The sequence below is a fragment of the Pristiophorus japonicus genome, chromosome 14 (assembly GCF_044704955.1).
Source record: "Pristiophorus japonicus isolate sPriJap1 chromosome 14, sPriJap1.hap1, whole genome shotgun sequence".
In the NCBI taxonomy this organism is placed as follows: Eukaryota; Metazoa; Chordata; class Chondrichthyes; family Pristiophoridae; genus Pristiophorus; species Pristiophorus japonicus.
The window spans coordinates 55,661,391-55,684,132 of NC_091990.1; the positions used below are offsets into that span (position 1 = coordinate 55,661,391).

General features: G+C 46.4%; 1 protein-coding gene across 1 annotated transcript in view; it reads left to right on the forward strand.

The window, feature by feature from the left end:
- Nucleotides 1-22,742, forward strand: part of maneal (mannosidase endo-alpha like) — a 54,339-nt gene that overhangs the window by 11,354 nt on the left and 20,243 nt on the right. The window contains exon 2 of the mRNA XM_070898512.1: nucleotides 18,137-18,246. Coding sequence (XP_070754613.1) covers nucleotides 18,137-18,246 — 110 coding nt within the window. The remainder of the gene's footprint in view (nucleotides 1-18,136; nucleotides 18,247-22,742) is intronic.

The following is a 22,742-nucleotide window of genomic DNA, read 5'->3' on the forward strand; positions in this document are numbered from 1 at the left end:
AAAATATTGAGGGGCCTGGACATAATGGATAGTAAGGGTCTATTTCCATTGGTGGAGCGGTCTATTACGAGGGGGCATAGTTTTAAGGTGGTTGGTGGAAGGTTTAGAGGGGATTTGAGGGGGCGGCTTCTTTACAAGGAGGGTTGTGGGGATCTGGAACTCGCTGCCTGGAAGAGTGGTGGATGCAGAAACCCTCACCACTTTTAAGAGATGGTTGGATGGGCACTTAAAGTGCAGTAACCTGTAGGGTTATGGACCTGGAGCTGGTAATTGGGATTAGACTGGATGACCTTTTGTTGGACAGCGCAGATATAATGGTAAGTACTGCAGAGAATAGAATATGGCCAGGGTGATCTCCTGGACTAATTTTGATCGCCTGGATGAGTCGGAGAGGAATTTTCCCAGATTTTTTTCTCCCTAAATTGGCCTGGGTTTTTATCTGGTTTTTGCCTCTCCCAGGAGATCACATGGCTCCGGTTGGGGAGGAGTGTAGATGTTTCAGTGTAAGGGGTGTCACAGTTGTGTGAGGCGGACTGGTTGGGTTGGGTGCTCTTTACCTTTCCGTCATTGTTCATAGGTTTATATGTAGTCTTTAGGGCTGCTGACCAAGGGCCGTGCGGCTTTTTGTCAGCGGGTGCGGACACGATGGGCCGAAATGCCTCCTTCTGCGCTGTAAATTTCTATGTTTCTATGTTTCTAAGAGCAGAGGAATTCTGCCCGGTGTCCCGGCCAATATTTATCTCTCAAACAATGTCACTAAAACAGATTATCTAGTCATTATCACCTTTCTTTTTTTGGGAGCTTGCTGTGTGTAATTTGGCTGCTACATTTCCTACATTACAATAGTGACGACACTTCAAAAAAGTACTTATATGGCTGTAAAGTGCTTTTGTGACATCCTAGGGTTGTGGAAGGTGCGATAGAAATGCATTGTTTTCTTTTTATACATTACATGGGAATTGAAATCTAAAGTAAATGGGTTGACATTTCCGATCAAATAATTAGCAGAAATAATTTTCATATGAAGGTGTAAATCATCATAGGCAGTCCCTTGGGATCGAGGAAGACTTGCTTCCACTCTTACCATGAGTTCTTAGGTGGCGGTACAGTCCAATACGAGAACCACAGTTTCTGTCACAGGTGGGACAGATAGTCGTTGAGGGAAAGGGTGGGTGGGACTGGATTGCCGAACGCTCCTTCCGCTGCCTGCGCATGATTTTTCCTGCTCTCGACGACGATACTCGAGGAGCTCAGCGCCCTCCCGGATGCAATTCCTCCACTTAGGGCGGTCTTTGGCCAAGGACTCCCAGGTGTCGGTGGGGATGTCGCACTTTATCAGGGAAGCTTTGAGGATGTCCTTGTAACGTTTCCTCTGACCACCTTTGGCTCGTTTGCCGTGGACGAGTTCCAAGTAGAGCACTTGCTATGGGAGTCTCGTGTCTGGCATGCGAACTATGTGGCCTGCCCAGCAGAGCTGATCAAGTGTGTTCAGTGCTTCAATGCTGGGGATGTTGGCCTGGACGAGGACGCTAATGTTTGTGCGTCTGTCCTGCCAGGGGATATGCAGGATCTTGCAGAGACATCGCTGGTGGTATTTCTCCAGCGACTTGAGGTGTCTGCTACATGGTCCACGTCTCTGAGCCATACAGGAGGGTGGGTATTACTATGGCCCTGTAGACCATGAGCTTGGTGACAGTTTTGAGGGACTGATCTTCAAGCACTCTTTTCCTCAGGCGGCCGAAGGCTGCACTGGCGCACTGGAGGCAGTGTTGGATCTCATCATCAATCCTGCTCTTGTTGATAGGAGGCTCCCGAGATAGGGGAAGTTGTCCACATTGTCCAGGGCCATGCCATAGATCTTGATGTTTGGGGGGCAGTGCTGTGTGGCGAGGACAGGCTGGTGTAGGACCTTTGTCTTACTAATGTTTAGCATAAGGCCCATGCTTTCATACACCTTGGTAAATACGTCGACTATGTCCTGGAGTTCAGCCTCTGTGTGTGCACAGACGCAGGCGTCGTCCACGTACTGTAGCTCACCGACAAAGGTTCGAGTGGTCTTGGACTTGGTCTGGAGACAGCGAAGGTTGAACAGCTTCCCACTGGTTCTGTAGTTTAGTTCCATTCCAGCGGGGAGCATATCAACTGTGAGGTGGAGCATGGCAGCGAGGAAGATTGAGAAGAGGGTTGGGGCGATGACGCAGTCCTGCTTGACCTTGGTCTGGACATGAATTGGGTCTGTGATGGATCTGTTCGTAAGGATCACGGCTTGCATGTCGTCGTGGAGCAGGCGGAGGAAGGTGATGTACTTTTGGGGGCATCCGAAACGGAGGAGGATGCTCCATGTTAATATAGTTATCGCTAATATTGTACAACAACAACTTGCATTTGTGTAGTGGTCTTAACATTGAGGAACGTCCCAAAGCACGTCACAGAGGGGTGATCAAAAAAAATGGCCACTGAGCCAAAAAAAGCAGGGTGAAGACGTGAGTTCGAAGGAGCATCTTAAAGGAGGTGTAGAAGTGGAGGGGTTTAGGAGCTTAGCGCCTAGATGGCTGAAGACCCAGTTGCCAATGAGGGCGGCAAAGGGAGGAAAGGATATATAAGAGTCTTGAGTGATAGGAACAGAGGGCTGGATTTTCGGTTTTCTATAGCCTCAGATAGCGGGCAGAGGGGGCATGAATGCGAGTGTTAGAGCTTAGTGACCGGGTGTGCTGCATTAGAGGTTCACCGGGGACACAAACCATTAGCGCCTGCTAACGATCACTTCGATCATGATGTCATCATGGAGCAATGCCCACGCTTGCACCCCAGTCACTAAATTCGGTGCATGTACCTCATTGTGCGCCCACCAATAAAGTCTAGAAAAATAGTCAGTACGCAACATGTTGTTCACTCCCGTTCCTAATTGCAAATCAGACTAATTAGCTTAACGTCAATGGAGGGAACGGTAATGAATGAGAAAGCGCTTCCCTCGGAGGTCACAGTCAGTGCAACGTTTACACACAGCACGGTGCGTGAGCCTCCGAGTTTGCAACGGCAGACAAATAAAAGTTCAGCTTGAGAAAAAATGATGTTGAAAACTTTAATGGATGCATTACAATGCCGTGCCTTTAAGACTCGGCTCTTCCAGGGATCTGAATCGGAGTTCAGCGCATGCGCAATGACTCGGTTAAATTTAGCGCCGGCATTTTCGTTAGCGTCCCCCCAGCTCTGGTGTGCAACGGTTGATTTAGCGCCCCTGTCAGTTCTTTGACAATTCTGACGAATTTCTGGGCGAGAGGCGCAAACTTTTTCATGGCGCTAAAATTACCGCACCGCCTGGGTTACCGCCACAACAGAGGCACAACCGAATTTCTCCCCCAGGGAGTTTGGATTCAGAGATAGGGAGGAGCAAGGCCATGAAGAGATGATAATTGTAAATTTGACACATTGAGGGACCATGAACCAATGTAGGTCAGCAGGGATGGGGGCAATGGGTGAGCGGGACTTGGTGCAGCATAGGATACGGGCATCAGAGTTTGGATGACTTGAGGTATACAGATAGTGGAAAATGGGAGACAGAAGAGTTTCAGGAAAGTTTAATCTAGAGTTATTGGAGACTAATGCACTGTGTACATCATAGTCAGAATAAAATAAATATAGGAAGAAGTTACTGGGGTGTAACAGATGAAGGCACAAACTACGGGAGCTGCACTAGCTGAACCCCAAAACTGTGTTTTGTACTTTGCTAAAATAAATACATAAAAAATTGTAGATTATTATATCAAAACTTTCCAAAGCACTTGTGGCTATGATAGCAGTGAGGTAATCTATTTACCAAAGGTTTTAACAGGTTGTTAATATACGCAACATGTTGTGCACTCCAGTCCCTAATTGCAAATCAGACTAATTAGCTTAATGTCAGTGGAGGGAAAGATAATGGATTCCTTACTCAATGATGTCATTGAAAAACATCTAGAAACTGAAAATATAAAGAAAGAGACCAAGGTCACAGCAGTTCAAGCACAGCACTAGGCCTCGTGGAGTTATTCTACAGATAAGTAGAGACATATTAGGCACGGATTTCAAAAGTGAAGATCTTGCTTGACCAACCTTACTGAATACTTTGAAGAAGTAACAGAAAGGGTAGGCAAGCAGGTGATACAGTAGAAGTAGTACATTTGAATTTTCAAAAAGCCTTTGATAAGGTAGCGCATAGAAGACTCATGATTAACATCGGAAGATGTGGAGTCAGGGGACAGGAAGCAGAATGGACAGTAAGTTGGCTGCAAAACAGGAAACAAGGGAGATGGGGCTAAAGGTAGTTACTCAGACTGGCAAAAAGAGTGAAGTGGTGTTCCACATGGATCAGTGCTGGAACCACTTTTGTTCATTTTCATAAGCGATTTGGACTCGGGAATTAGAAATACAATTTCAAGATTTGCGGACAACACCAAATTGCGGGGTGTAGTTAATAGAGAGGAAGATTGCGACAAAATACAGGAAGAAATTAATAAACTTGCAGAATGGGCATGTAAATGAACTTCAGTACAGATAAATGTGAGGTGGTCCATTTTGGTAACAAGAATAAGGAGGCTACATACTCCTTGGAAAATAATGGGACAAAATTGCCCCTTTTTATAGTGTCCCCGGGGGGTGCTAATGGGGTGCAATGGCGTTTCCGCCTGGGGGGAGGGGGGCACTACTGCCTCCTGGGAAATTGCTCCGGAGGTTTGGGAGGCGCTGTCCCAGCAGCGCCATGCCCTGCGAGTAGCTCTCCGGGCCAGTGCCTGACCAGTGATGACATCATTGGTGTGCGTGCCGACCCCTTTGCACCCCGCTGGGGAAATTGCCCAGACATCTGCCACCGGGGCACCCCTTAAAGTGCCCCAGGCCACCATTGTTATTTGTCAGCTGACTCTTGGGTCGGCCCGGCAATGACAGCCCTTGCGTCGACCAGGCCGCCATGGTGCAGCCCGGCACTCCGGTTTGGGTGCCGGGCTGCGGGCGCGGTTGATCGCATCCCTGGTGCTGGTGACCCAGTGGTGGCCATCAAAGGGCCTTCAGAGTGCGCAGCAGCCCTCCCCTTCAATGGAAGGGGAGGGACGCTGTAGCGTAGTGCTGGCCTGCTTGGCACGGTGCTGGACTCGAAGCAACCCTTCCTTTAAGGGGCTTACAGCCCAATTCTGCGTCGGGGGCAGGACCTCCGGGCCAAGAGCAGAAAGTCCCGCCCCTGGAAGGTTACTGCCCCAAAGGGGCAATTTCTAGCCCTAAATGTCTAAATGGGGTAGAGAAGCAGAGGGATCGGGGGGGGGGGAAGTACAGACACACAAATCACTAAAAGTAATGACACAGTTAATAAGGTCATAAAAAAAAGTACTCGGGTTCATTTCTAGAGAGAGAGAATTGAAAAGAAGCTAAGTTTATGTTAAACTTGTATAGAACCTTGGTCAGACGAGACTTGGAGTACTGTGAGCAGTTCTGAGGGCTGAAATTGCCCACCGCTGGAAGAGGGGCGCACCTACCGTGTTTCGGTAGATTTTACCGGCGTGGTGGATGCGGTGGCCTCTTGAGCAAGATTCCGCTCTTTGGTTTTTTTGACGGCGGACCGGGAGTCGGTTATACTGGGGGCGGCTGTGCGGCGGTGAGCGGAAGTTCACACACTCGGGTGGCGAACGTTGGGGGCGGGCGGAGTGTCTGCCTCTGTCAGTCATCAGCATAGCGCTGGTGAAGTCATCACGGTGCTGCGTCACCATGGTTCTCCCCTTCGCTTAAATGGGAGAGCCTGTGCAATTGTTTAAATTCAGCCCACTGGGCCACCAGGGAGGGTTTGGGCCGGACCAACGGCCTGGCACTCAAGGGGGGGAGCCAGGCTGCCTGTTGGCGGCCCGGCCGAACCCGGGGGCATAATTGTCGGCCCGACAAAAAAAACATGACGGCAGCGGCTGTGTGTCCTCCCCTTCAATGCGAGCCGTGCCGCCATTTTACAAGGACAATAGCCTCACTGCACCAGCAGAAAAAAAACTGCTTTTGGCACCGCGCGGCGGGAGCAAGATTTTTTCGGCGGAATTCCGCCATCGGAGGCGAACATCGGCGGTGCGCGCTCTGATGACGCACTTAGGACGGATCGGCAGCAATGGAGCAGTGAGGGGGGGAGCGGGTCACCGCCGAAATACCACAGGAGCAGAATTTTCAAAATGGCGGCCATTACACGGAAAATCGGCGGCCATTGCACTCTGCAGCGTGGCCGATGATTTCCGGCGGTAACAGAGCTTAAGGGAAGGGGTAATTTCAGCCCCTGGGTCTCCAGATTCTGTAAAGAATATCAATACACTGGAAAAAGCACAGAAAGGATTTACTAGGATGATACTAGAACTGAGAAATTACAGAGAGTACTGTGGTGTGACTCATGTAACATATCACTTTGGGTCCGTCTATTACACCGCAGGGACACGGTCAGCTCGCTCCTGCTCCCATCACTGTGTCTTTTGAAAGTCTGACGGGATTGCCACAGTCAAAAGATCATTAGTGATTGGAGAGTTGTTCTCAAATTTAAAAAGAATCACATTTACATAAAGAGAAATGGAACAAGCTGGTGTGCTAACAGTAATCTGTTGAGATAGGGGCACAGACACAGACACACAGGCCACAATTTAACTGACTTCGGCAGGTCCATGGCGGTCGACATCGGTGGCAGGTCCCAAGCCCCGCTCTGTGAAATCAATTTGCCCTGATTGGGCTTGTTAAGCCTGCCCAGCATGTTTCCCAACCAATTAGAGGAAGCGGGTCTGGTGACATCATTTGATGACGCATTAGCCGGTTTCCTTAAAGGGACTATGATCTGCTTTATTTTGACAGTTGTGCTGTCAGTGTTATACAGCATTGAGGTGCAAACACTGACAATCACGGCACAGAGGTGTACGGCTGCATCCAGGCACTCCCATGACTCCCTCCATATACTTATGGAGGAAGTCACAGCACATAGGGAGGTTCTCTTTCTTTCCAATGGGCAGAAGGAACCTCCCCTGGAGACCAACGCAGCCTGGTTGTACATTGCATAGGAGGGCACAAGCAGGGATATGGTCAGGAGGACCTGGCTGCAGTGGCGCAACCTTTCAATGATCTCAGTAGATCACGAAACGTTAGTATAAAGCCACACTCAACCTCATCCTGCTTTGCCTCTCATCACATCCCCATCACTCTGCCTTCCCTACGCCTGCACATCCTTACTCACACCAACTTATCTTGCACCTCCACCCATCCCTCTCTCTCCATCTATATTATCACATCCCCATCTCACGAGCCAGCCCTCATCCTAGTGCGGCCATACCAACTAACAACGCACAAGGATAGAAACTTGGGTGTTTTATGCAATGTTCATGTAAAGTTTCCATTAATGTGGTATTAAACATTGAACCCTTTATTTTCAACACTTTGCATTCTTGGACAGATTTGTGTGCACCTTTGGAAGTGGCTCAGTGAGTTGCAGTGAATGGTGAGACATAACGGTATCCACCGCAATGGTGATGAGTGTGAAAGGAATGGCTTGGTCATTGTAGAGATGCTTTATGGTGTTGGTGTGGGGTGGTGCCGACCTGGCACATCACGTGGCAGCCAGGGTGTACAGCATCAAGTGAGGTAAATGTGGCCATGATGAGGCCATCTCTGGCCTCCCGGGCAGCAATGTGGTCAGGTGCTGATGCCCTGTGTCCTGTGCAGCAGCAGGTGATTGCGGAGAAGGTCGGTGTAGTTTGTTGGTGCTGCTGGTCTGACTGGTGCTGCTGGTGTTTGGGGCTGATCGTGGTCAGATTCTGAGGGCCAAGGTGACAGAGTGTAAATGGTTCCCATCCTGATGGAGTAGATACCGGTTGAAGTTGAGATGACAGAAGCAATCTGCAAAGATGAGAGAGGTTGCTGCAATGAGGTGACATTGGCTGAAGAGTTTGTCACAAACACTTGCAGCCGCCATAAAGCTCAATCTGTGTTCCAAAGGGAGAAAGCAACAGGCTCTGCACTTGGAAAGTGACCAGGTGTGAAGTGGGAGCTTTTACACTAGATTTCAAGCTGTCATTCATCAGCTGATTCAATGGCCACTCAACTTCCGCCTCAGTTGGTCCAGGTGCAGCGTGGAAGGCATGGGCAAGCTGTTAAAGTCAAACGGTAAGGTTAAATTCACTCTTAAGTGCTTGTGAACAAGCTAACAATTGTTTAAATTAAGTCCAATGCTGGATGGGTCTACAGTGTTGGCAGACCTGGCATTAGGAAAGGCAAGTGTGCGATGTGACAACGGGTTCCTGACCCACTGTCCAGCAAATCATTTCACTGTCGATCTGCCACCCATCCCGTCTGCTAAACACTGGCAAAATTCCACACACACACATACACAGATGCACACACACACTCAGACATAGACACACACACAAACAGACAGACGCACGCACAAACAGACATAGAAGCACACACACACACAGACACTCACACACACATACACAGATACACACACACACACAGACATAAACACACACACAAACAGACAGACGCACACACAAACAGACATAGAAGCACACACACACACACAGACACTCACACACACATACACAGATACACACACACACACACAGACATAAACACACACTCTCACACATACACACATAGATACAGACACAGACTCACACACACAGACACACTCTCACACAGATACAGACACAGACTTAAACACACAAACACACTCTCACACCACACACACACAGATACAAACACAGACACTCACACACACATACACAGATACACACACTCACACAGACACACACTCACACACACACACACAGATACAGATACAGACTCACACACACAGACACACTCTCTCACACACACACACACACAGATACAAACACAGACACACACACACGCGCGTTGCCAACTCTGGTTGAATGTATTCCTGGAGGGGTTTCATCACATGACCACCCACCAGCCTCCAACTGTCCCGTCCTCACGCTCCCGACACACAGTCCGATATTGTTCTTCACAGCATCACTGATTTCACATTGATGAAACAAGTACAGACATGTATTTTCGGATTTGGTGATGCTGCCACGTCTGTGACACAAACAACTCTAAAGTCGGATCCTGGTCTGACTGGAACATAGCCATGTGACCACCTCTTCCTCCCCCTCCCCCCTCTTACTCCCCCTCTCATTCCCCCTCCCCCCTCTCACTCCCCCTCTCATTACCCCTCCCCCCTCACTCTCCCTCCCCTACCCCTCCCCCCTCTCACTCTGTCTCCCTCCTCTCACTCCCCTTTCCCCTCTCACATCCCTCCTCCTTCTCACTCCCCTCCCCTTTCTCACTCCCCTCCCCACTCCTCCCTCCCCCTCTCACTCCTCCCTCCCCCTCTCACTCCCTCCTCTCTCCCTCTCCCTCCCCACTCTCATTTCCCACCTCCTCTCTCACTCCCTCCTCCCACTCCTCCTCCCCACTCCCCCCTCCCACTCTTCCTCCCCACTTCCCCCATTCCCCCCTCCCACTTCACTTCCCCCTCCCCCCCCTCTCACTCCCCCTCTCTCACTCCCCCTCTCTCACTCCCCCTCTCTCACTTCCCCCTCTCTCACTTCCCCCTCCCGCCTCTCACTCCCCCTCTCTCACTCCCCTCTCCCCCTCCCCCTTCCCCCTCCACTTGGGAGGACTCTCACACTTTGGTTGAAATTGATTGTGTGACTCCAGGCCTCAAACACAGCCTCACATCTCAATGTATTCCCTATTTAGTGGGCAAGGCGAGAGAAATGCAACTGCTACCAGCAAGGTTCCCTAAGGCACTGTTCAGTATTCATGCAGTTTAATGTAACTGACTCCTTGATTCATTGTGAAGAACAATTCAACAGTAAACTATCAAAAATTATTGACCGGCCCAGCTAGAACCAGTGTTTTCTACAAGTACAGGCATGACTGAAATCCTAAAATCTGATTTCCTTTTTAATTTGAGAGCAACTCTCTGACCCTCGCGATCTGTTCACCATGGCAATCTTGTCAGACTTCCATAATACGCACGCTTTAATGGAAGTCCATTTGCAATAGACATTTTCTATAAGTTTCCAGTCACAATCCTTTGCAACAACAACAGCTTGCATTTTGCATAGTGCCATTCACAACCTCAGAATGTCCCAAAGCACCCCACAGACACCACAGTACCTTTGAAGCGTTGTCACTGTTGCAATTTTGTCAAACATGTCAGCAAGAGAAAGATATTGAATACAGTATTGGTAAATAGAGAGCGTGGAAAGGTAGAGACCTAAAGCCCATCATTTGTTCGATAGATCACAACCTCTCCTGCCTTTTCACACGATCCCACAATGCATTTTTCTTTTCTGAAGCATCCCTGAGAAATGGATCACCTTGCATTTAAATCTCGTTGCATTTAGATCACCTTGCATTGACATTTCCTCGCAATTAAAACGGCTCATAAGAACAAAAGAACATAAGAACATAAGAATTAGGAACAGGAGTAGGCCATCTAGCCCCTCGAGCCTGCTCCGCCATTCAACAAGATCATGGCTGATCTGGCCGTGGACTCAGCTCCACTTAGCTGCCCGCTCCCCATAACCCTTAATTCCCTTATTGGTTAAAAATCTATCTATCCGTGACTTGAATACATTCAATGAGCTAGCCTCAACTGCTTCCTTGGGCAGATAATTCCACAGATTCACAACCCTCTGGGAGAAGAAATTCCTTCTCAACTCGGTTTTAAATTGGCTCCCCCGTATTTTGAGGATGTGCTCCATAGTTCTAGTCTCCCCGACCAGTGGAAACAACCTCTCTGCCTCTATCTTGTCTATCCCTTTCATTATTTTAAATGTTTCTATAAGATCACCCCTCATCCTTCTGAACTCCATCGAGTAAAGACCCAGTCTACTCAATCTATCATCATAAGGTAACTCTCTCATCTCCGGAATCAGCCTAGTGAATCGTCTCTGTACCCCCTCCAAAGCTAGTAAGGTGACCAAAACTGTATGCAGTACTCCAGGTGCGGCCTCACCAATACCCTATACACTTGCAGCAGGACCTCCCTGTTTTTCTACTCCATCCCTCTCACAATGAAGGCCAACATTCCATTCGCCTTCCTGATTACCTGCTGCACCTGCAAACTAACTTTTTGGGATTCATGCACAAGGACCCCCAGGTCCCTCTGCACCGCAGCATGTTGTAATTTCTCCCCATTCAAATAATATTCCCTTTTACTGTTTTTTTTTCCAAGGTGGATGACCTCACACTTTCCGACATTGTATTCCATCTGCCAAACCTTAGCCCATTCGCTTAACCTATCTAAATCTCTTTGCAGCCTCTCTGTGTCCTCTACACAACCCGCTTTCCCACTAATCTTTGTGTCATCTGCAAATTTTGTTATACTACACTCTGTCCCCTCTTCCAGGTCATCTATGTATATTGTAAACAGTTGTGGTCCCAGCACCGATCCCTGTGGCACACCACTAACCACCGATTTCCAACCGGAAAAGGACCCATTTATCCCGACTCTCTGCTTTCTGTTAGCCAGCCAATTCTCTATCCATGCTAATACATTTCCTCTGACTCCGCGAACATTTATCTTCTGCAGTAACCTTTTGTGTGGCACCTTATCGAATGCCTTTTGGAAATCTAAATACACTACATCCATCGGTACACCTCTATCCACTATGCTCATTATATCCTCAAAGAATTCCAGTAAATTAGTTAAACATGATTTTCCCTTCATGAATCCATGTTGCGTCTGCTTGATTGCACTATTCCTATCTAGATGTCCCGCTATTTCTTCCTTAATGATAGTTTCAAGCATTTTCCCCACTACAGATGTTAAACTAACTGGCCTATAGTTACCTGCCTTTTGTCTGCCCCCTTTTTTAAACAGAGGCATTACATTAGCTGCTTTCCAATCCGATGGTACCTCCCCAGAGTCCAGAGAATTTTGTTAGATTATAACGAATGCATCTGCTATAACTTCCGCCATCTCTTTTAATACCTTGGGATGCATTTCATCAGGACCAGGGTCTTGTCTACCTTAAGTCCCATTAGCCTGTCCAGCACTACCCCCCTAGTGATAGTGATTGTCTCAAGGTGCTCCCTTCCCACATTCCCATGACCAGCAATTTTTGACATGGTTTTTCTGTCTTCCACTGTGAAGATCGAAGCAAAATAATTATTTAAGGTCTCAGCCATTTCCACATTTCCCATTATTAAATCCCTCTTCTCATCTTCTAAGGGACCAACATTTACTTTAGTCACTCTTTTCCATTTTATATATCTGTAAAAGCTTTTACTATCTGTTTTTATGTTTTGCGCAAGTTTACCCTCGTAATCTATCTTTCCTTTCTTTATTGCTTTCTTCGTCATTCTTTGCTGTTGTTTAAAATTTTCCCAATCTTCTAGTTTCCCATTAACCTTGGCCACCTTATACGCATTGGTTTTTAATTTGATACTCTCCTTTATTTCCTTGGTTATCCACGGCTGGTTATCCCTTCTCTTACCGCTCTTCTTTTTCACTGGAATATATTTTTGTTGAGCACTATGAAAGAGCTCCTTAAAAGTCCTCCACTGTTCCTCAATTGTGCCACCGTTTAGTCTGTGTTTCCAGTCTACTTTAGCCAACTCTGCCCTCATCCCACTGTAGTCCCCTTTGTTTAAGCATAGTACGCTCGTTTGAGACACTACTTCCTCACCCTCAATCGATCTAAATCTCGGATTTAGATCACCTCACAATTAAAACTTCCCACAATTAGATCACCTCGCAATTAAATCTGCTCACAATTAGATCGGCTCACAATTAGATCTGCTCACAATTAGATCTGTTCACAATTCGATCACCTCACAATTAAATCTGCTCACAATTAAATCTGCTCACAGTTAGATCTGTTCGCAATTAAATCTGCTCACAATTAGATCACCTCACAATTAGATCACCTCACAATTAGATCACCTCACAATTAAATCATCTCACAATTAAATCTGCTCACAATTAAATCTGCTTGCATTTAAATCTGCTCACAATTAGATCTGCTCACAATTAGATCACCTCACAATTAAATCTGCTCACAATTAGATCTGCTCGCAATCTCCTCTTTAGAAATGACAAGCTCCGAATCTTTGACTTTTCCTCTTACAATCTCCTCTCAAGGGCACTAACATTCGTCCTATAGGTGATCAGAATTCCGCACCGTTCACCAAATGGAGTTCCACCAACACTTTAATTACAGAAGCAATATAACTTCTTTTATCCTCTGCTAAAATAATTCAGTACCATTTTTGCCTTTTTCTGTGTGTCCACCTCTGAAGGAGATGTAGAGGTAGCTATAATATCCTGATGTTAATACCCTTCAATATTATTTATCTTTACCTCCCTTTCCCTCATTGTCATTTCCCATACACCAGCCCTGGCCTTAAAGACAGCAAGCAACCTGTTCCAAGCCCTCTGCCATTGCCACTTTATGGCCAACTGTGAGGACGGTCAAAGAGGCACCTGGGGATGACTTGGGGGCTTTTTCTGGGAAGCACTTGTTCTCTGACTCTCCCTGTCACTGCAATCCTGAGAGTCACTGTATGGGCTACACCCAGGTCCTAGCCCTCTGTGTAACACTCATTTTGTTTCCCAGAGACAAGCTACCTCTTTTTAAGATATCCCACCCTCCTTTCTTGGGTTTCCCTGCACTATCCAACACCCTTGAGCAACAGCATTGAGAGGCAATCCACAGGGGTTCCATAATATGGCTCAGAAACTACTAGAGTTGTCCAGGATGACTCTCCTTCCCTTCCCATAAACCCAATGGTCACATTCACAGGCTGTGCTGCCATCTTCACCATTCAGTATTTGTCTTTCGTGTACCATATTCTGTGACCTCTCATATGCTGTCTGAATGCTCCAATTTGGCAGTGCCCAGCAAATGCCTCGCTCATGGTGAGATATTAAGGATGGTGGATCTTCCATGGCTATACAGGGCAATTTGTGGCTGGAATCAGAACGTACGCAAGAAGCTAGTTACAGATGTGTAGTTGTGATTGGCCAGCCTGTACTCGTAGTTGTCATTTCAATCATAACTGTGATAATATGACACTAACTCCAGCTCAGCTGTTCCTAACGTGAAAAGAATAGACATATTTGGCAGACTGAATTATGCCGTCCAAACTCTTGAACTTATGAACTGCTATGAGATAAGTGACCGAAAAGGCCACATCTCAACTTTCATTGATTCGAGGTTAAAATTCTCATCCTTGTGTTCAGATCCCTCCATGGCCTTGCCCCTCCCTATCTCTGAAACTTCCTCCAGCCCTATGACCCTCCAAGAACTCTGAATTCCTCCAATTCTGACCTCTTGAGCATCCCTGAATTCCGTCCCCCCACCATTGGCAGCCTTGACTTCAGTTGTCTGGCCCCTAAACTGTGGAATTCCCTTCCTAAACTTCTCCACCTCTCCATCTCTCCTCCTTTAAGACGCTCCTTAAAACCTACCTCTTTGACCAAACCTTTGGTCACCTGCACTAATGTTTCCTCCTTTGGCTCAATGTTAAATTTTGTCTGATAATCGCTCATGTTGTAAATACTGCTATGGGTTTTGTAAAGATACATTTAATCAGTTACTAAGAGGGCAGACTTTACCAGAACACTAGCAGCATTGTGTAAATCCTTGCTATTTTAAGGATTGACGTGCGCTCCATTATTGATTGCATACTGTATGTGATGTTCTTCCTGTATTTCCGGAGCTGAGTCAGGTCATTAATACCAGAGGTCATCAAATTACCAGTGTCTACGATAACTTGTCTGTGTTTCTCCAAAATTGGGCACTAGAAAGGATTTTTGTGAGATGTCCATTCAGCCACCTTTTAAATAACACAGCGACTATTGACAATGCTGCCGGCCCTATGTTGTGTTATTGACACTGTGCTGTTCACCGCTAAAAATTAAAATTCGTGGTTTGGGTTAGGGATTAAGGTCAGGGTGTTAGGATCAGTGATTCGGGTTCATGGTTATCGTTAGGAGTTAGTAGTTAAGGTTAGTGATTAGGGTCAAGGTTGGAAACCGCTATTACCAATGCTGTTGTCCTCGGAAATTGACGCGGTCCCGGCCTGCAAACCATCAGCAGGCCGGGACCATTGGAGGGAGCAGCGTGTCGCGACATATCACTGCAGGGAGCAGCCCATGCTGCTGCAGGAGGACGACGGCTGCCTGCAATGCGGGCAGGTATAGCAGGAGGAGCGAAGGAACAGCAAGAGCTTGTAGATGGAAGTAACCGGGGCCCAGGAGAGGCGTGAGTTTGGGGCTCAGAAGAGGCGAGGGTCCAGGGGCAGCGCGGGCCAGCCCACACTGCGATATGCGTGTGCACTAGGTCCGTGCAGCAGAGCTGGTCTCCAGTCGTCTTGGTTAATCCTTGCCACTGGACCAAGACCTGGCTCTGTCAAGCCCATATAGTGGCTGATGTGCAACGGCCACCACACGTTAAAAAAATCCACACACAAACGTCTTCCACCCTTAAAGACATAGTTCGGTATCTGGAATATTAGGTCCTTCATTGAAACACCCATGAACTCATCCATTTTTGGTGTGGAAGCAAATCATCCTATGATGATGATGATGTCACAAATCATATTCTTAATTCCTGGAGTATAAGAATTGCTACAATTGTACAGGGCCTTGGTGAGACCCCCCTCGGAGTACTGTGCACAGTTTTAGTCTCTTTATCTAAGGAAGGATATACTTGCATTGGAGGCGGTGCAACGAAGGTTCACTAGATTGATTCCTGGGATGAGAGGACTGTCTTATGATGAGAGATTGTGTAGAATGGGCCTATAGTCTCTGGAGTTTAGAAGAATAAGAGGTGATCTCATTGAAACACACAAGATTCTGAAGAGGATTGTCAGGGTAGATGCTGAGGTTGTTTTCCCCAGGTTGGAGTGTCTCGAACTAGGGAGCATGGTCTCAGGATAAGGGGTAGGCCATTTAAGACAGAGATGGGGAGGAATTTCTTGGAATTCTCTGCCCAAGAGGGCTGTGGATACTGTGAATATATTCAGGGCTGAGATCGATAGATTTTTGGGGTCTAGGGGAATCAAGGGATATGGAGATCAGGCATGAAAGTGGAATTGAGGTCAATTATCAGCCATGATTTTATTGAATGGCGGAGCAGGGTCGCAGGGCCATATGGCCCACTCCTGCTCCTATTTCTTATGTCCTTATTGTTCCCATTGTTTCCTACATTACAACAGTGACTACACTTCAAAAAAGTACTTCATTGGCTGTAAAGCGCTTTGAGACGTCCAGTGGTGATGAAAGGCGCTATATAAATGCAAGTCTTTCTTCTGGAAGTGTAGATTGCTGAGGGAGAGATATAGTTCAGTCAGCCCTTCCTCCCCCTTTGTTTAGATCTGGAATTCCATAACTTGGGAGTGAAATCAAGGGTGTGTGCTCGTTGTGGATAAGATTTAATTCCAAGCCGGGCCATTGGAATTCTCTACGATACAAACAAATAGGACAGATTTGGCACCGCTGAAATTCCGTGCAATGGTGGTCAATTGGAAGGGGTGTGACGCATTTCCCCCACTTCAATCTTTGCTAATCAACCAGCGACAAATCTGCAATGTGATAATTGGCTCATTTGCAGTTATGTAAATGAATATGTTAATTGTTCATGTGAACTAATCAGTTTAAATGCCTCATTATTCTTTAACTGTTCAAATAGACTGTTGAAAAAGTCTTTCAAATGTTCTTAATCTGTCCTAATATCGAAGGTAATACTTTACAAAGTAAATGGATTTTTACCTCACGCAGCCCACTCTGCTGTGTTGCTGTGTATCCCAGATAGGCGTATCAAATCTGCAGAAAATCAGTTTTACACTGAAGTAGGTCCTCGCAGGCCTTGCTGAGGAGATCTGAATGGGAACTAATTGGAGGTGAAGCCCATAATTCATGTCAATGATTAACTTATTTCGGCCCATAAACTGCGGTGAGGCTCCCAGCTGCATTAAGATTATAATTTGAGGACCGTGCTGACAATGCTAATGCAGGAGCTGAACACTACTATAATCGCACATCTGCATTTACCGACACCACCATAAAATCAGCACTGTGAAAACAAAGCCCAATAATGTTGCATTAGTGAAAACGAATTGTTTTTTCTACAGTATTTCACTGACACACATTCCGCAAAAGCTTCAGACAGCTTTGTAACCTTGTGTCAGTGAGTAAGTAGCACTCTCGACTCTGAGTCGGAAGGTTGTGAGTTCAAGTCCCACTCCAGAGATTGAGCACAAAATTCAGGCTGACACTCCCAGTGCAGCACTGGTGCACTGTCAGAGTTGCCATCTTTCGGAAGAGGCATCAAACCTCTTGAGTTGGTGTAAAAGATCGAAGAGCAGGGGAGTTCTCTCCAGTGTCCTGGCCAACATATACCTCTCATCCACCATCATTAAAAAAAATAGATTACCTGGTCGTTATCACATAGCGGTATGTGAGAGCTTGCTGTGTACAAAATTAGCTGCTGCAATTCCTACATTACAACGGTGACTAACTACACTTCAAAACCATTTAATTGGCTGTAAAGTGCTTTGGGATATCCCTAGGATGTGAAAGACACTATATAAATGCAAGTTCTTTCTCTCCTTGATGGCAGGATGGTTCAGATGTTGGCATTAAATAAGCTGCGCAGATTTAGCTGATTATAGTACCTCTGCGCACACTTGGAGGGGTAAGGGGGTCCCTAAAATCTGCCTTTGCCAGCCCATGATTAATCATTTTGAATTTGGCTCATTGGGGACCTGTCCCTATTAGGAGTAAGTGTGAACTGCATATCGGTCAAACAGAAACTCTACATTAGCTTGATTTGGAGACTCTTCAATATGGTGATGATTTTCCACATGTTAAACACCCAGCTAGCCCAAAGAAAAGGTTTCCCAACAGATCAGCCATGATGTCAGGCAATGGCTCGAGTACCCTGGGCAACTGTGAGTGCCCCCTCCTTCTTCCATTAGCAATGGGGCACATTGAGTGGCTACGATGTAATCATAGCAACTTTATCAAGTTTCAATCAATGGTTTATCTAAACAATATGGTTACTAGGTACATTCTAATAAGGTTTCAACTTTATTTCTGTGCGACCATTACTGTATTTCCTCTCACCAATTCCAGGTGTGCTGGTGTTGTCCTGGTATCCTTCTGGACTAGAAGATGAGAACAACGAGCCAGTGGATGACCTGGTACCTGCCATACTGGATGCTGCAGACAGATACAGTTTAAAGGTAGTATTATGGGCTGCTGGCAATGTATTAAACACATACCCACTATTCAGCAGCACGTATTCAATTTATGGTGATTGTATTCTAGCATAATTTCCTCTATCTTTCTCTCTCTTTCTTTCTCTCAGAAAATCCTGAGGAATATAGGAAGTGTAGTGGGGTAGTAAAAAGGGAAATTAAATGGGTTAGAGGCAGTCTGTACAGAGCGAGATTAAATGAGTGCACTTAAACAGAGCGTTTTATTTGGAAATTTGGAAAGAGTGGGAATTTATGGTAAGCATTAATAAATAGAGGCTGTAAATAGTGAAATTTACTTTAACATTTTGATTTAAACCAAGAACTTTAAAAACTGTAGTTAACAGAAGCTTCCTGCCAGTGAGCTGTAAGTGTTTGTCTTGAATAGGTGCAAATCACCGGGATTAGCGGAGCTGAGTCATCACTTGTAACTTGGGTGAGGCTGCTATAGTATAAAAGTAAACAGGTCTGCAGAGCACAGAGTGGGATTAAATGGAGTGCACAGAGTGTTTTATTTGGGAATTTGGAAAGAGTGGTAAGTAGAAGCTGTAAATTGTGAAATTTAGTTTAACAATTTGATTTAAACCTAGAACTTTAAAAACTGTAGTTAACAGAAGAGTGGGAATTTGGAGAAGAGAGGGAAGGAGTTTTTTTGCCTACATTACTTGTAGTGCTTTGTGTTACAGGAAGATATTTAATTTCATTACCCATAACTTAATCTAGATCAAGTAAGTAGTCAAAAAACTAAATTGTAAACTACATTACTTAAATACAAATTTAATCACATTTAATTAAATAGAACAAGGTCATAGAGGGATGGCAGTGCAGGCGGTGTGCTGCAACTGTAACTCATGGGAGTTTGTGGAAAGCATTGTGATCCTGGACAACCACGTCTGCAGTAAGTGCCTGCATCTTGAGGAACCTCAGCTCAGAGTTGTTGAGCTGGAGATGGCGGTGCAGACATTGTGGGGCATCAGGGAGGGTGAGAGTTACCTGGACACTTTCATCCAGGAGGCAGTCACACCCCTTAGGTTAGATAGTGGTACAGGTCTGGAACTCAGGCAGGTAAGGGGACCTCGAGTGCAGTGCTGGAGGAGCCTCGGCATTTGTCCTTATCCAACAGGTATGAGGGGAAAGCCTGCAGGATGGATGGGCAAGCTAACCATGGCACCATGTTGCAGGAGGCCATTCAAGTGTGGGGACTGAGAGGGAATGTAGTTGTGGTAGTGGACAGTATAGACAAAGGGATAGATACTATTCTCTGCAACTGCGACCGGGAGTTCCAATGGTTTGTTGCCTGGGAAAAGACCGGAAATGGACTTGGAGTGGGAATAGGAGGATCCAGTTGTCGTGGTCCACGTAGGAACCAATGACATAGGTAGAATTAGGAATGAGGTTCTGCTGAGACAGTTTGAGGAGTTAGGGTCCAAATTAAAAAGCAGAACCTCAAATAATAATCTCTGGATTGTTATCTGAGCCACATGCCAATTGGCATAGGGATAAGCAGATTAGAGGGTGGGAATGTATGTTGTGAGGAGGATGCAAAGAGGCTTCAATGGGATATAGACAAGTTAAGTGACTAGGCAAGAAAATGGAATATAATGTGGAGAAATGTGAAGTTATCCACTTTGGTAGGAAAAATAGAAAAGCAGAGTATTTTTTAAATGCTGAGAGATTGGGAAATGTTGGTGTTCAGAGGAACCTGGGTGTCCTTGTACACGAATCACTGAAAGTTAACATGCAGGTACAGCAAGTAATTAAGAAAGCAAATGGATTTGAGTATAAGAGTAAAGGTGTCTTGCTGCAATTATATAGGGCCCTGGTGAGGCCACACCTAGAGTATTGTGTACAGTTTTAGTCTCTTTACTTAAGGAAGGATATACTTGCCAGAGAGGGAGTACAACAAAGGTTCACCAGACTGATTCCTGGGATGGAGGGGATTCTCCTATGAGGAGAGATTGAATAGACTAGGCTGATATTCTCCAGAGGTTAGCAGAATGAGAAGTGATCTAATTGAAACACACAAAATTCTTACAGGGTAGATGCAGGGAGGATGTTTCCCCTGGCTGGAAAGTCTAGAACCAGGGGTCACAGTCTCCAAATAAGGGGTTGGCCATTTAGGACTGAGGTGAGGAGAAACTTCTTCACTCAGAGGGTGGTGACTCTTTGGAATTCTCTACCCCAGAGGGTTGTGGAGGCTCAGTCATTGAGTATATTCAAGTCAGGGATTGCTAAATTTTTGGATGTTAAGGGAATCAAGGGATATGGAAACAGTGCAGGAAAGTGGAGTTGAGGTAGAAGATCAGCCATGATCTCATTGAATGGCGGAGCAGGCTTGAGGGGCCAATTGGCCTACTCCTGCTCCTAATTCTTATGTTTATGTTCTCATATGAAAAGAGGCTAGCAGGTAATATAATAGGAAATAGTACATCTCTTACATATATAATTAAAAGATCATTAAGAGAGGGCAGGACTGCTCAGGATGAAGGGGGAAATCAAGTATGAGGAAGGTGGTATGACCGACACATTAAATAGTTTGCATCAGTTTTACAAATGATGGTAGAACTGAGAATGTAGATGTAGTGGAGGAGGGTGTGGAAGAATTGGAAGGGATACCTGTAGAAAAGGAATTGGTGTGGGGCAGATTAGCAGAACTCAAGGTGGATCAATCTCCAGGCTCTGATGCCATGGACCACAGGTTGGTGAAGGAATGTCAGTGAGGAGACAGCAGAGGCTCTAGCCACAATATACCCTTAGATAGCAAATTATGCAGGGATGATAGTTAGTGCAACACCTCTGTTCAAGATGGGAGAAAAAGATAAGCCAGCTAACTTTCGCCCATTAATCTAACATCAGTGGCTGGAAAACTCTTAGAATCCATAATTTGAGGTCAAAGGAGTGAACATTATAAACCCATGGGTTAATTAAAGACTGCCTGCCTGGATTTGTTTAAAGGCAAGTTGTGTTTGACAAATATAATCGAGGTTTTTTTGAAAAAGTGACCAATTGGATAGATGAAGGCAATTGCTTCAGATATGGTCTTTCTGGGTTTTCAGAAGGCATTCGATATCGTGTCTCTCAAAACTCCAGGCACATAGTATTGTATCACAGTGTGGGGGGTGTGTGGGGGGTGGATAACTGAGTATTGTATTACAGTGGGGGGGGGTCACTGAGTATTGTATCACAGTGTGAGGGGGGTCACTGAATATTGTATCACAGTGGGAGGGGACGGTCACTCAGTATTGCACTGGATGCCTTTATTTGTACTGTAAAAATGGCCTCCCCTTGTCTCTGATTGGTCCCCTTGCAGGATAAGCGACACCCTGAAGTTTCTCTGGAATGTGTAACTGGAACCGCCCATCCCAAGTTCTCACTGACTTCACAAATTGTAACTCGATCCACTTTGACTTCCAGAAGCCATAGAGGATAGATCTCCCCAGAAGCTACCAAGTGCCAGCCAAAGTCCCTTGCCCCCCCACAACGCAAGTGCTGTCTTCCCCCAGCTGAAGTCCTTTGCCCCAGTGCAAGTGCATGACCTTCCGCCCCCCCCCCACCGCCTGTCATAGATGAGGCACTGTGTGCAGATTGTTAGCAGGTTTATTCGATATGAAGTGAATAGTGACCGTGTCGTGACTTCTGGATTGGAAGAATCTCTCTCCCCTACGATCCCGCACCCCGTCTCCCTCTGCCACCCTTACCCCAAGCTCACGCTCTCTCCCCTCCCAGGCTCTGTTTCTCTCCCCCACCAAGCTCACTCTCTACCCACCCAAGCCGCCAAGCTCACTCTCTCTTTCTCCCCAGGCTCAGTCTCTCTCTCTCTCTCTCTCTCTCTCTCTTCCCCCCCCCCCCACCCCCCCACCCCCCAAGCTCACTCTCTCTTTCTCCCCTCCCAGGCTCTCTCTCTCTCTCTCTCTCTCTCTCTCTCTCTCTCTCTCTCTCTCTCCCTCCCCCGGTCGCGCTCTCCCCATGCAGAGCAGGGTCCAACTTCCAGTTCGGGCAGGAGGATCAGGGTGGGGACTCCACAACAATCGCACAGTACAAATAGTCACTCCGTAAGTGGAAATGTAGCAGCGTGACTCACAAGCTAGATGATGAATAGGAAACCAAAGGTTCGGGTTCGATTGGATCAGAGAAAGGTTTGGAGGGGGGTACCCCAGGGGTCAATGTTGGGTCCATTTTGATTCTCAGTATATAGAGATGATTTGGACGGGCACAGGGAGCATGGTATCAAAATGTGTTGATGACACAAAATTAAAAGGTTTGACAAAAGCCAGGCAGATTATATAAGACAGATTCGAAGAATGTCATCATCATAGGCAGTCCCTTGGTAATCAAGGAAGACTTGCTTCCACTCTAAAAATGAGTCCTTAGGTGGCTGAACAGTCCAATACGAGAACCACAGTCCCTGTCACAGTGGGACAGATAGTCTTTGAGGGTAAGGCTGGGTACGACTGGTTTTCCACATGCTCTTTCTGCTGCCTGCG